The sequence below is a fragment of the Molothrus aeneus genome, unplaced genomic scaffold (genome assembly GCF_037042795.1).
Source record: "Molothrus aeneus isolate 106 unplaced genomic scaffold, BPBGC_Maene_1.0 scaffold_30, whole genome shotgun sequence".
NCBI classification, from domain to species: domain Eukaryota; kingdom Metazoa; phylum Chordata; class Aves; order Passeriformes; family Icteridae; genus Molothrus; species Molothrus aeneus.
In genome coordinates, this window is record NW_027098964.1 from 2,386,264 (window position 1) to 2,401,206 (window position 14,943).

Here is a 14,943-nt window from a genome sequence, read left to right on the forward strand (position 1 = left end):
GGCTGAGGCGGCTCTGAGGGAACCAAACCCGGCCGGGCCTGAGGGGCTGAACCGGGAATGGGGGGGCGGAACCGGGACTGAGGGGCGGAACCGGGCCTGAGGGGCTGAACCGGGAATGGGGGGGCGGAACCGGGACTGAGGGGCGGAACCGGGCCTGAGGGGTCGAACCGGGTATGGAGGGTCCTGCTCGGGCCCGGGGGTCGCACCTGCCCTGGGGATTCTGCCCCGGGTCTGGGGTCCCCTCCCTGCCCATCCCCTCATCCCCTATGATTCACGGCAGCCTCATCCTGCACCCCCCGCCCAGGAGACATCCCCAGGTTTTAAGTGAAAACCACCAAAATATCCCAAAAGTATATGAATATAACCCCGAATCTGGGATCCACAACCACAAGACAACCCCTAAACCCGATATTTTGCAGTACCTTGAGATCCCCTCACCCCCTCGCCTTGAGGGGGAGAAAGAACTGCCAGAAAAAGGAGTTTTGACTTAAATAATATTTTTTTTCTTTGGTTTATATCTCATTTTTAATTTATACAATAAAAAAATCACTTGATGGCACCCGGGGGCAGCAGATCCCTGAAGCGAAGGACGACGGCCGGGGCTCCGTCAGCACAGGAGGCACCAAAATCCGGAGGATTTGCCCCAAAAGGGCCGAGCGTGAGGTGAGGGAGGGACAGGGGGCTTTGGCAAAGCTCGGGGGGGTCCTGTGTGACCCCCACCCCACCCCCCCATCCAGCCTTTTCTGCTGAAAAAAAGCCAAAAAAAGGGAAAAACCGGCGCGGGGTGGTTGAAGGCACTTGGAGGGTTCGGTCAGGCGAACATGGTGAGCTGGAGCCACTGGGGAGAAGGAGGAGGAGGAGGGTGAGGGAGGAAGGGCAGCAGGAGAGGGTGAAGAAAGAGGGGGGAAAGCAAGAGAAGGAGGAAGAGGAGGAGGAAGGCCTTGATCTCCCCTGGTACCTGCAGCAGGTCGAACGTGACGACCCCGTCCTGGTCCACGTCCATGGCTTGGAAAAACCCTGAGGGGAGGGAAAGGGATTCTGGAAAATTCCATTTGTGAGGGAAAAGCGTGGTCGGGAAGGCTGGAATGATTCGGGATTGGGGTGCGAGGGATGGTTTGGGATCATTTCGGTTTACTCAGGATTGCATGGGAGGGATCATTTGGGATGGTTTGGGATCACTCAGGGTTGGACAGGAGCGATGGTTTGGGATGGTTTGGGATCACTCAGGGTTGGACAGGAGCGATGGTTTGGGGTGGTTTGGGATGGTTTGGGATAGTTTGGGATGGTTTGGGATCATTGGGGATGGTTTGGGGTGGTTTGGGATGGTTTGGGATCATTGGGGATGGTTTGGGATGGTTGGGGATCACTCAGGGTTGGGCAGGAGGGATGGTTTGGGGTGGTTTGGGATGGTCTGGGATCATTTGGGATCATTTGGGATGGTTTGGGATGGTCAGGGTTGGACGGGGGGATGGTTTGGGGTGGTTTGGGATGGTCTGGGATCATTTGGGATGGTTTGGGATGGTTTGGGATGGTTTGGGATGGTTTGGGATGGTCAGGGTTGGACGGGGGGGATGGTTTGGGGTGGTTTGGGATGGTCTGGGATCATTTGGGATGGTTTGGGATGGTTTGGGATGGTCAGGGTTGGACAGGGGGGGTGGTTTGGGGTGGTTTGGGATGGTTTGGGATCATTTGGGATGGTCTGGGATCATTTGGGATCATTTGGGGTGGTTTGCTTGGGGCGCTCACGGAACATGGTCTCCAGGCGCACGAGGCAGCAGACGAAGCTGTCGAAGTCCAGGGCCAGGTCGGGCTCGGCGTAGCGGGTGATGAGCAGCTCGTGCAGCCTCTTGTTCAGCCGGTACCCTGGGACGGGGCACGGGGCACAGCCCGGGGGTCACCGGGGGGGCCTGGGGACGGGAGGGGTCCCGGGGGGGTCCCGGGGGGGTCCCAGGGGGGTCCCGGGGGTCACCTGCAGCCTCCAGGGCCAGGCGCAGCTCGTAGGCGCTGATGGAGCCAGACTTGTCCAGGTCGAACTTGCGGAAGATGCTCTGGCAGGAACAGCCCCCCAAAGGAGCAGGGGTCACCCAAAACACCCCCAATGTACCCCAAAATCCCCCCAGAGGAGCAGGGGTCACCCAAAATCCCCCCAATGTACTCCAAAATCCCCCCCAGAGGAGCAGGGGTCACCCAAAGTACCCCAAAATCCACCCCAGAGGAGCAGGGGTTACCCAAAATACCCCAAAATCCACCCCAGAGGAGCAGGGGTTACCCAAAACACCCCAATGTACCCCAAAATCCCCCCAAAGTGGAGACCACCCATGAAGAAAGACCCCAAAATCTTCACCCCACACCCCCAAAAAAGGGGGAAAACAGTGTTGGGGGGGGGATTTACCCATGAGGAGAGAGACCCCAAAATGGAGTTCACCCATGAGGACAGACCCCAAAAGCCCCTCAGTACTGGGGGTCACCCATGAGGACAGACCCCAAGCCCCCCCCCAGAATGGGGGTTTCCCATGAGGACAGACCCCAAGCCCCCCCAAAATGGGGGTCCCCCACGAGACAGACCCCCAAGCCCCCGGGAGCCCCCAGACCCACCAGGTAGTTGCGGATGCGGTTCCAGAGCACGTTGAACTCCACCAGCCCCAGTTTCCCGTTCCCGTCTTTCTGGGGGAGGGGGTTAAGGAAAGGGGGGGTCCAGGGGTCCCCCCGAGCCCCCCCGGCCCCCCCGGTTCAGGATACGTCCATCAGGTTCACCATGCTCCGGCAGGACTCCAGGCTGAAGCCCTTGGTGCGCAGGTCTTTGTCTGCAATTGGCGGTTTTGGGGGTCAATGAGATGCTAATGAGGGGGGTGGGGTCAGTTGGGGGGGAACTCCCCCAGACCCCGGCTCACGTTTGGCGATGATGCGGTTGAGGATGGTCTGGAGCTCGGTGACGCTGATCTCCAGGTCCTGGGGAGGGGACACGGGGGGGCCACGGCGTCACCGATGGGCAGTGACGTCACCGGCAGCCAGTGACGTCATGGCCAACCAATGATGTAATTGACAACCAATGACATCACAGCTAACTAATGACACCATCACCAAGTGATGTCATTGCTAACCAATGATGTAATGGTCAACCAATGATGTCATGCCCGACCAATGACATCACAGCCAACCAATGACACCATCCCCAAGTGATGTCATTGCTAACCAATGACATCATGGGCAACCAGTGATGTAATGGCCAACAAATTATGTCATTGCTAACCAATGACATCACGGCCAACCAATGACACCATGGCCAACCAATGAGATCATCTACAACCAATGATGTCACAGTCACAGCCAGCCAATGACATCACGGCCAATGAATGATGTCATCTACAACCAATGATATCACGGCCAACCAACGACATCATCATCAACCAATGACATCACCACCGACCCCTGAGGTCACAGCCGATCGCTACCGCTCCCTTACCGGCCCCGCCAGCTGCTTGAAGAGCTGCTTGAAGTTCTCATCGATTTCACTCTCCCTCAGCACTTTCTGGGGGGAAAAGCGGCCATTTAGGGAACCGCCCAAAGCGGCCATTTTGGGAACCGCCCCAGGGCAAGAAGCGGCCATTTTGGGAACTGCCCAAAGCGGCCATTTTGGGAACCGCCCCAGGGCAAGAAGCGGCCATTTTGGGAACTGCCCAAAGCGGCCATTTTGGGAACTGCCCCGGGGCAAGAAGAGGCCATTTTGGGAACCGCCCAAAGCGGCCATTTTGGGAACCGCCCTGGGGGAAGAAGCGGCCATTTTGGGAACCGCCCCACCCTGACACCCCGCCAACCCATCCTCCCGTCCCTGGCTGACCTCGTCCGGCAGCGTGGCCTGGATCTTGTCGTCCATCTCCCTGCGGACAGACAGACAGACAGGCAGAGAGCGGGCCGAGCGCGGGCGTGGCCCCGGGCGGCCGGCGCGGCGGCGGCAGCGCTTACTCGGTGCCGGCTTTCTTCTCGGAGAAGACGCGGAGCACGAAGTCGCCCTCCTTGTTGGGCTCGAAGGTGGAGGGCACCACGATGTACTCGCCGGGCGGCAGGCGGAAGCGCGTGCTCACCTCGCGCAGGTTGATGAACTGCTCGGAGCGCGCGCGCGACGCGTTGGCCAGGAAGAACTCCCGCTTCAGGTGCACGCCCGACCTCCCCACGTACTGCGGGCACCGGGGGGAAACGCTCCAGAACGGCCCCAAAAACGGCCCCAAAAACGGCCCCGGGGGCGGCCTGCCCCGAAACAGCACCGCCGGCGCATGGAACCCACCTCGGGAGGGACCTGTGCGGAGAGAGGGGACCTTGGTTGGTGACAGGTGACACCAGGCAAGCCCAGGTGACCCCAGTGAATGCCAGTTGACCCCGACGGACCATTGGTGACCACAGCTGAAACCAGCTGAGGCCAGCTCGTGCTGGTTGACCCCAGCTGATGCCAACAGACCCCAGGTGACTCTAGATGACCCCAGTTAATGCCAGTTGATCCCGGATGACCCCAGCTGGTGCCAGTTGACCCCAGTTGATGCCCGTTGACCCCAACTGATGCCAGTTGACCCCAGTTGATGTTGGCTGACCCCAGTTGATCCCGGATGACCCCAGCTGATGCTGGTTGATCCCAGCTGATCCCAGCTGGTGCCAGTTGACCCCAGTTGATCCCAGCTGACCCCAGTTGATGCCGGTTGACCCTAACTGACCCCGTTACCTCATAGACAGCGAATCCAATGGTCTCCATGTCCTTGCCGTAGCGGCGCTCGCGGCGCCGGTGCTTCTGCATCAGCGCCAGCAGGAAGCTGCAGCCCGGCTCGCGCCCGCCGTCCTCGTCCCTGTCATCATCCACCTCCTCCAGCTGGATCTTGAACTGGGGGTTGATCCAGAACGTGGCTGCGGAGGGGGCAGAGGGGGCTCAGCGGGCGCCCGGCCCCGCGGGCCCGGGGCCGCCCCCCGGCGCGTACCGGGGTAGTTGCGGCAGCCGCCGGCGGTGCTGCCGCGCCGCCACGTCCCGTCGTAGAGCTGCGTGTTCCACTTGCGGAACTTGTGGGACTGCAGCGCGTCCGGGGTGAGGTTGCAGATCTCCAGGCGGGTGAATTCCCGCAGGAAATCCCGGAAGGACATCCTGCAGGAAGAGTCTGAGCTCGTTTCCAGGCTCGGAACGGGCGGGAAAAGGGGCTCGGGTTGAAGTTCCCCCTACCAGAATTCGCCGTCCTCCATCTTGACCATGAGCTGCTGGCGCAGCGCCGGCTCCACCGCGTGCCACTCGGCCGAGCTGCGGGGACAGCAGGGTCAGCAGGGCCCCGGCTCGTCACCGCTAACGAGCCCGGCGCTAACGAAGCCTCACCCGTCGCTCCAGGCGCCCGTCCACTCCACCTCTCCCCAGGGGTTGCGCATCCGGATGAGCTCCAGGGCCTGCCCGCGGTACGGGATCTGCGGACGGCGCTGTCAGGGCTCCGCCACCCAAAATCCACCGTTTCCCGCCCAAATCGGTGCCCGCCCTCACCTGCTTGGCACCAGTCACCGAGTAGGCGTGGCCCTTCACCAGCTTCTTGAAGGTCACCGCCTCCATGTCGAAGGCGCTCGTTATCTGCGAGGAGCCACCGCAGCCTTACCCAGAGAGCGACCCAAATCCCGCTCATTTTCCCCCAAAAGGCCCGCGGTGGCTCATGTTGATGGAGCAACGTGAGAACGACCCCAAATCCCGCAGATTTTCCCCCAAAACGTGGAGTGGCTCATGTTGATGGAGCAACGTGAGAACGACCCCAAATCCCACAGATTTCCCCCAAAACGTCTGCGGTGGCTCACATCGATGGAGCAACATGAGAATGACCCCAAACCCCGATGGAGCAACGTGAGAACGACCCCAAATCCCACAGATTTCCCCCAAAACGCCCGCTCCCGAGGTGGCTCACGTCAATGGAGCAACGTCCCCAAATCCCGCAGATTTCCCCCAAAACGCCCGCGGTGGCTCACGTCGATGGAGCAACATGAGAATGACCCCAAATCCCGATGGAGCAATGTGAGAACGACCCCAAATCCCACAGATTTCCCCCAAAACGCCCGCGGTGGCTCACGTCGATGGAGCAATGTCCCCAAATCCCGCAGATTTCCCCCAAAACGCCCGCGGTGGCTCACGTCGATGGAGCAATGTCCCCAAATCCCGCAGATTTCCCCCAAAATGCCCGCGGTGGCTCACGTCAATGGAGCAATGTCCCCAAATCCCGCAGATTTCCCCCAAAACGCCCGAGGTGGCTCACGTCGATGGAGCAATGTGAGAACGACCCCAAATCCCGCAGATTTCCCCCAAAACGCCCGCCGTGGCTCACGTCGATGGAGCAATGTGAGAACGACCCCAAATCCCGCAGATTTCCCCCAAAACGCCCGCTCCCGCGGTGGCTCACGTCGATGGAGCAGCCCAGCAGGGAGCCGCGCTCCAGCGCCTTGAGGATGATCTGGTAGAGGTCGGCCGGGGGCCGGCGCAGGTCGAACCACTCGGTGACGCCGCCCGTGAAGTCCTCGAAGCCCTCGGAGGTGCTGCCGCCCGACAGAGCCTCGTAGCAGCCGTTCACCCTGTGCGCGACGAGCGGGGCGGTTTTTGGGGGATTCCGCCCCGAAACGGGGGGCGCGGGGAGGGGCGGGGAGGGGCCGCACTTGGCGTAGGCCTTTTCCAGCAGCGCGCTCCAGAACTCGGAGCCCTCGGCCGAGTGCACGAAGAGCAGCTTCCCGTCCTTGGTGGGCAGGAAATCGTCCACCACCACGTCCAGCCACTCGCCAAACTGCCAGATCTGGGCGGGGTGAGGAAGAGGAGGCGCCAGGGTCACGCAGGGAAGGAGATTTTGGGGGGAAAATGCCCGGTTTGGGGTCCCGAAAAGCAGTGGAGAAGTGGAGGCGCCACAACGGGAGGGGACGTGAGGAACTGGGTGGGAAAAGTAACTGGGAGATGCTCCCAAAATTGGGGGTGTGACAAAATGGTGGAGGGAACCCTTAAAACACTGGGGGTCACCCCAAAATTACAGAGTGAAGCCCCAAAACTGTGGGGGATCCCCTCGAAATGGTCAAGGAGAGACCTAAAGAGGTGAAGAAAGCCCCAAAATTGTGAGAACCTCTCAGAAGGACAAGAGGAGGCCTGAAGTGATGCTGGAAGCCCCAAAACTGGGGGGGATCCCCTTGAATGATGAAGGGGAGGCCTAAAGAGGTGAAGAAAGCCCCAAAACGGTGCGGGAACCTCTCAGAAGGACAAGAGGAGGCCTGAAGTGGTGCTGGGAGCCCCAAAACGTTGGGGTTTGCACCGGGAACGGCAGAGGGGAGCCCCGAGGCCGGGCCCGGCTGACCTGGAAGTGGAAGATGCCGGCGTAGCCCTGCTGGAAGCTCTGCCCGTGCGGCACCACGCGGTGCAGGAGCGTCTCGTTGAGCGTCAGCGAGGCGATGGCCGCCAGCAGCCAGCAGTCACCTGGGCAGCACCAAAACCACCCCAACTCCTGCAGAACCATCCCCCAGACCCCACAGATTCGGGGCAAAGAAGGACAGAGGGACAGAGACGGGGGATGGGGGTTTGGGGGGGATTTGGGTTTTGGGGGGGGGATCGGGATTTGGGGTTTTTGGGAGAGGATTTGGGGGTTTTTGGGGGTGAAATAGGAAAAACGCACCTGGGATTTGGGGAAAAAGCAGGGGGACGGGTGGTTTGCATGGAGATGGGGGTTTGGGGAGGATTTGGGGTTTTTTGGGGGTGAAACTGGAAAAATGCACCCAGGATTTGGGGGGAAAATGGGTGGATGGGTGTTTTGCATGGGGATGGGGGTTTGGGGAGGATTTGGGGGTTTTTGGGGGTGAAACTGGAGAAATGCACCCAGGATTTGGGGGGAAATCAGGATTAAGATGCATGTTCCACACATGGATGGGGTGTTTGGGGTAGAATTTGGGGGTTTGGGGGGAGAATTTGGGGTTTCCCCCCAGATTTGGAGTCCTGCCCGTGTCGGGTTGGAGGAATTGTGGTGAGTTGAGAGCGGCGCCGTTCTGGGGTAAAAAGCAGCAATTCCGGGGCAGAGAAGGGCACAGAGAGATCCCAAATCCCCACGGATTGGGGACCAAGGAGGACGGGGGACAGGGACAAAGGAGGATTCCTCACCCAGCGCTCCCTGGCAGATGTCGGTGCGCGTGGCGCCGTCCACGATGAACTGCGGGCGCGGGCACAGCTCCTGCGGAAAAACCCCCAAATCTGAGGTCATTTGAGATAATTGAGAAAACCACGGGGATTTGGGGAGGATGGGCAACCTGTGCCAGGGCCTCACCACCCTTCTGGGAAAGAATTTCTGTCTAACACCCACCAGAAAAAACCTGTTTTCTTTCAATTTGAAATAACTCCCCCTTAGTACAACCTTTGTCAGAGACTGTTCTTTGGAAGACAGCTTGAGATTTTGGGGTCGGTTTTAGGGGGTTTTTGTTTGTTTTTGTGGCTTCTTTTTATTCCATCGCTTTTCTGCTGCAGCTAGGGTTCATCTCCCAGACAGCGTTTCCAGGAATTGAACAGGAAGGGATTTCCAAATGGATCTTGGAGATTCCAATGGGTTTGGAAGGGATTTCCAAGTGGATTTTGGAGATTCCAATGGGTTTGGAAGGGATTTCCGAATGGATCTTGGAGATTCCAATGGGTTTGGAAGGGATTTCCGAATGGATTTTGGAGATTCCAATGGGTTTGGAAGGGATTTCCGAATGGATCTTGGAGATTCCAATGGATTTGGAAGGGATTTCCAAATGGATCTTGGAGATTCCAATGGGTTTGGAAGGGATTTCCGAATGGATTTTGGAGATTCCAATGGGTTTGGAAGGGATTTCCGAATGGATTTTGGAGATTCCAATGGGTTTGGAAGGGATTTCCGAATGGATTTTGGAGATTCCAATGGGTTTGGAAGGGATTTCCGAATGGATCTTGGAGATTCCAATGGGTTTGGAAGGGATTTCCGAATGGATCTTGGAGATTCCAATGGGTTTGGAAGGGATTTCCGAATGGATTTTGGAGATTCCAATGGGTTTGGAAGGGATTTCCGAATGGATTTTGGAGATTCCAATGGGTTTGGAAGGGATTTCCGAATGGATCTTGGAGATTCCAATGGGTTTGGAAGGGATTTCCGAATGGATCTTGGAGATTCCAATGGGTTTGGAAGGGATTTCCGAATGGATTTTGGAGATTCCAATGGGTTTGGAAGGGATTTCCAAACGGATTTCCCGTTTTGGAAGGGAAATCCATTTCCAAGTGCGCTCCCCGGGAAAGGCGCCGGGAGCGGGGCCGCGCTCACCGTGGGCCTCTTCCACTGCACGCCGCGCGTCTTGGAGGAGCCGGGGCCCAGCTCGCGGAAGCCCAGGGAGGAGGCGGCCGGGGGGAAGGCGGGGTCCCGGAACAGGGCCCCGGAGCCGCGGCACTCCTGGAGCAGCCGCCCGAAGTCCTGGCCCAGGTAGCGCACGGCGTTGTCGTGGCGGCCCAGCCCCAGCTCCTTGGCGCGCTGGCGCCGCACCTGCGCCGAGACGCCCGTGCAGAACACCGGCACCACCGGCGGCTCCGCCATGGCCTGGGAACACACGGGGAGAGGGGATGGGGATGGGGGAATATGGGGGAAATGGGGTCTGGATGGGGGAATATGGGGGAAATGGGGTCTGGATGGGGGAATATGGGGGAAATGGGGTCTGGATGGGGATGGGGGAATATGGGGGAAATTGGGGTCTGGATGGGGAAATATGGGGGAAATGGGGTCGGGATGGGGGAATATGGGGGAATATGGGGGAATATGGGGGAAATGGGGTCTGGATGGGGATGGGGAAATATGGGGGAAATTGGGGTCTGGATGGGGAAATATGGGGGAAATGGGGTCTGGATGGGGAAATATGGGGGAAATGGGGTCTGGATGGGGAAATATGGGGGAAATTGGGGTCTGGATGGGGAAATATGGGGGAAATGGGGTCTGGATGGGGATGGGGGAATATGGGGGAAATGGGGTCTGGATGGGGATGGGGAAATATGGGGGAAATGGGGTCGGGATGGGGATGGGGAAATATGGGGGAAATGGGGTCGGGATGGGGGAATATGGGGGAATATGGGGGAATATGGGGGAAATGGGGTCTGGATGGGGGAATATGGGGGAAATGGGGTCTGGATGGGGATGGGGGGTTGGGGGGGAAACTGGGGTCTGGATGGGGATGGGGAAATATGGGGGAAATGGGGTCTGGATGGGGATGGGGAAATATGGGGGAAATTGGGGTCTGGATGGGGAAATATGGGGGAAATGGGGTCTGGATGGGGAAATATGGGGGAAATTGGGGTCTGGATGGGGAAATATGGGGGAAATGGGGTCTGGATGGGGATGGGGGAATATGGGGGAAATGGGGTCTGGATGGGGATTAGGGGTTGGGGGGGATTGGGGTGAAAACTGGAAAAACCCGCTCAGGATTCGGGGAAATGCAGGATTGAGATGTGCTCTGAACATCTCAATGTTCTCAATGGGGGTTTGGGGGGGATTTGGGGTTTTGGGGGTGAAACAGGAAAAATGCGCTTGGGATTTGGGGGAAAATGGGTGTGAGACACGTGGTCTGCATGGAGAAGGGGGTTTGGGGGGGATTTGGGGTTTTTAGGAGAGAATTTGGGGGTGAAAACTGGAAAAACCCACTCAGGATTTTGGGAAATGCAGGATTGAGATGTGCTCTGAACAGGGATGGGGGAGAATTTGGGGTTTTGGGGGGGGATTTGGGGTTTTTAGGAGAGAATTTGGGGGTTTTGGGGGTGAAAACTGGAAAAACCCGCTCAGGATTCTGGGAGAAACAGGATTGAGATGTGCTCTGAACAGGGATGGGGGAGAATTTGGGGTTTTGGGGGGGATTTGGGGTTTTTGGGAGAGAATTTGGGGGGTTTGGGGGTGAAACAGGAAAAATGCGCTCAGGATTTGGGGGAGAAGCAGGGGGTGAGACGCGTGGTTTGCACAGGGATGGGGGATTTGGGGTTTTTGAGGGGGAATTCGGAGCTTTTGGGGGTAAAACAGGAAAAATGCACTCAGGATTAAGGGGAAAATGAGGGAGAGGAGCTCATTCTGCATGGGGATCGGGGACTGGGGGGAATTCGGGGGTGAAACAGGAAAAATGCACTCGGGATGCAGGGAAAAGCAGGATGGAGATGCGTGTTCTGCAAGGGATGGGGGGTTTGGGGTGGAATTTGGGGTTTTGGAGGGGGAATTTGGGGTTTTGGAGGGGGAATTTGGGGTTTTCCCCCAGATTTGAAGTCCTGCCCGTGTCAGGTTGGAGGAAACGGGGACAGCTTTGGTGAGTTGAGAGTGAAGTTGTTCTGGGGTTAAGAAGCAGCAATTCCAGGGCAGGGAAGGTCCCAGAGATCCCAAACCCTGGGGTTTCACCCCAAAATGGCCCTGTCAGGGTGAACTCCTGACAATGCAGCCCCAAAGGCTGAGGAAACCGGGGGAAAGTGCCCCAAACTGGTCCTGCAGGTTGAGGTGGGGCCGCAGGCGTGGCCCCAGGGCCTTCCTCAAGCCCTGAGGAGGTTCATTAAGCATTGGGGTGCTTAATTAAGCACCAGGCACGTTAATTAAACGCTAATTAGAGCCACCGAGGAGTGACAGAGCCGTGACAGGGGTAGGGGCAGTGCAGCCCCCCCAGATGAGGCCAAACACGGGGGGTTCTGTCACCCCAAAGCCCGGCACAGCCCGAGGGCCAGGGCCAGCCCCAACTCGGGGATTGCGTCCCAAAAATGCAGAAATTAACCCAAAAACGGGGGTGAGGGGGAGTCCAACCCTCCCAGCGCCCGGGGGTCCCCAAAGTTCCCTGTGCCCCCCTCTCTGACAGCGCCAGCTGCCCTCGCCCCCTCCCCACGTACGTTTTTGGGGTGCAGTTGGCAGAAATGGGCTCTTTTCACCCCGTTTTGGGGCCCCGCAGCCCCGGCGGGAGCTCAGCCTCCCCTCGGCTGGGCAGGAACCGCCTGATAAGAGCGAAAAAAGCCCCAAAGTGGTGAAAACCACCAGAGTTCCAGGAAAAGCAGCGGCGCCCCCCATTCCCCAAAATCCCTTTTTTGGCCAAACCGCGGCTCGGGGCTGGGCTGGGCTGGGGGAGCCGCCCCCGCCCCTTCCCAGCTGCGGGAATGGAGGGGAGGAGGCCCCGGGGTGATTTTTGCCCGTTTCTGCGGGGTTTTGCCCCGATCCGGAGTTGTGTAAGCGCCGGGCGCGCCGGGGTCCCGCTGTGTCACCGCTGTCCCCGCCTGTCCCCGGCTGTCGCCTCCCGGGCCCGCTCCGTACCTCGGCTCTGCTGCGGGGGCGGCGCTCCCGGGATCGCCGCTTTTGGTTTTTGGGGGGGAGAAAAAAGCAGCGGCAAAAGGGAAAATTCTCAGCCCAAAGTTCCTGGAGCAGGAAGGCGAGGCCGCCCCCGCCCTCCCCCCCCAGCCCGAGACTCCTCCCCGCGCCGCTCCCTCCCCAAGGGGGTGGGGAGGGCACCGAGCGGTTTTGGGGGGGACTTTGGGGGGATTTTGGGGGGGTTTGGGGCTGTCCGGGATCCTGCGGGGTTTGCACCGCATTGAGGGGGGAGGGGCGGGGGTGGGGCTGGACACGGGGGGAAATTGGGGGGGTGGGACACGGGGGGGACACGGGGGGGACATCGGGGAGGGACATTGGGGGGGTGGGCAGGGGTGGGGAATAGGGGGGGACATTGCAGGGACATTGGGGGGGTGGGACACGGGGGGGACATCGGGGAGGGACATTGGGGGGGTGGGCAGGAACTGGGGGGGACATTGGGGGGATAAGGGGGAGATGGACACAGGGGGACATTGGGGGGACTGGACAGGGGTGGGACTTGTTGGGGGACATTGGGGGGACACAAGAGGGAGAAGGACACGGGGGAAATTGGGGGGTGGGGGGGACATTTGGGGGGGATGGACACGAGGGGGAAATTGGGGGGTGGGACATTGGGGGGACATCAGGGGTGGGGGGGATACTGGGGGAACATTGAGGGGGTGGACATTGGGGAGGGGGAGGAATTGGGGGGACAAGGGGGAGATGGGGAATGGGGGGGGACATTGGAGGGTGTGGGGGACACTGAGGGGACATTGGGGGCAATGGACACCCCCACCCCCAAGCCAGATCCCACTCCCCCTTTGTAATTTGTTTTTCACCATTTCTCCCACAGGAAAAAAAAACCAAAACGACAAAAACCCCCCAAATTAAGCATTTTTTAATACGTGTTGCCCATTTTCCACATTTTTTTCCCCCATTTTCTACATTCCTCCCCCAAAAATGGGGCGGCAGGAGGGGCCTCGGGGAGAAAAGGAGCAATTCTGGGCAATTTGGAAGGGTTTGGGTGAGAAATAAAACAGAAATGGAAAAAAAAAAAAAACCAAACGGAGATTTCACCCCAAAGCATCAGTTGGGATGGCAGGAAAGAGACACTTGAGAGCAAAAATGGGGTTGGGTTAAAAAACCCCAAAATTGGTTGGGTAAAAACCAAAGAAAATGCACTGAGGGGGTGGCACAGCCCCAGCTCCTGCAGGTTTTACCCCAAATCCGGTAGGGAGCAGCCCCAGGTCCAGGGGGTTTGGGACAAAACCAAAAAAAGCCCAAATTTAGGGGGCAAAAATAAAAAATAAAAAAAGAGAAAAGCCCAGTTCTGGGCCAAGAGCAAAAAAGGGCCAAATTTAGGGTTAAAAAACAAGAAAAAAGGGCCCAATTTGGGGTCAAACAAAAAAAAAAGGCAAATTTCCACCAAAAAGGGCCCTAAATAAAAGGGAAATTCGGTCAAAGTTGCTGTAAAATTCCCAGTTTTGAGAATTTCTTTGCCCTGGCCCTGTCTGGGCTTTCAGGGTTATCCCAGGGTTGGTTTTGGGTGGGAATCAGGGATTTTGGGTAATGGGATTTAGGGATTTTGGGTGGGAATCGGGGATTTTGGGTAAATCTGCAGCAATTTGGGAATGGGAATTGCAGGAGGACTCGGAGGGTTTGGGGTTTGACACCTTTGGGGTTAATTAGGGTTCCTCATTAGGGTTCCCTGCTTCATTAATGGAGGCATTGCTTAATTAGCTCCCCCCACTTCATTAGCAAGAATATCCTGAGAACCCCCTGCTTCATTAGAGCCCCCCTAGTTCATTACAGGGGCTTAATTAGGGACCCTCCCTTAATTACTGAGAGCGTCATTACTGAGACCCCTACTTGGTTAGGAGGTGTTAGGGCCCTAATTAAGGCAGGGCTTCATTAAGGGCCTAATTAAGGACTCACGGGGCAGGGGATTGCATCGCTCAAGGGCAGCCAGCAGCGCCATGGCCAGCAGGTCCTGCAAAATGGGGTAAAAACAGCAGGTTTAGGTAAAAAAACAACTCAGTTCAGGCAAAAATGTTGCTTCTATTAAAAAGAAATGGAACAAAAAGTTGGTTTTGTTTGGACTGACCTTGTCAGAGAGCCTGGAGAGAAACGTCGGCACCACGGTGTCTTCTTGAAGAGGAGAAAAACAATAAAAAAATTAATTTTGGGGGAAAACCGCCTGGTTTGGGGGGGTCTGGGATGTGAGGGGAGGGGATTTACCCAATTTGGACGGTACCTCAAAGACCCCCAGAACAAGAATTAGCATTTAACCCCCTTAAAGCTCCAAGTGACCCCAAAAGCCCCCAAATCCAACCCTTTTTAATGCCTAAAAAGCCCGAAATCCCCCCAAAACCACAGCAAGCGTTCAACCCCAAAAGCTCAGTGAGCCCAGGTTTAACTCCGTCTTGTACCTCTCTGCCTCCCTCATGCCGCAGGATTAAACGTTTCTCTGTAGTTTAATCCATCCTTCTTCGCTATATTTTAATAAAATTTAAAGTGCTGAAGTGATTTTCTGCTGCCAAAAGAGGAAAAAGCGGCAAAATCCCCTCAGGAGCTGCGGGGCCTTCCCGCCTTTTTCCTTCGCTTCAGCGACGTTAGCCCCGCCCCTTCCCGG

At 57.8% G+C, this 14,943-nt stretch overlaps 1 protein-coding gene across 1 annotated transcript; it reads right to left on the reverse strand.

Moving 5' to 3' along the window:
* Positions 1-477: 477 nt before the first annotated feature.
* Positions 478-14,455, reverse strand: CAPN1 (calpain 1). Its single transcript, XM_066570622.1, has 24 exons — positions 14,416-14,455; positions 14,247-14,301; positions 12,282-12,320; positions 9,294-9,563; positions 8,126-8,195; positions 7,332-7,450; positions 6,652-6,785; positions 6,402-6,570; positions 5,504-5,587; positions 5,345-5,430; positions 5,198-5,272; positions 4,962-5,122; positions 4,712-4,890; positions 4,283-4,294; positions 3,964-4,175; positions 3,839-3,878; positions 3,464-3,529; positions 2,892-2,949; positions 2,740-2,804; positions 2,596-2,664; positions 1,970-2,048; positions 1,747-1,863; positions 959-1,017; positions 478-838 (listed from the first exon to the last, which is right to left on the reverse strand). Exons 4-24 carry the CDS (start codon positions 9,558-9,560, stop codon positions 812-814), a joined length of 2,148 nt encoding a protein of 715 aa, XP_066426719.1. The 5' UTR covers positions 9,561-9,563; positions 12,282-12,320; positions 14,247-14,301; positions 14,416-14,455; the 3' UTR covers positions 478-811.
* Between the last annotated feature and the right edge of the window lie 488 nt (positions 14,456-14,943).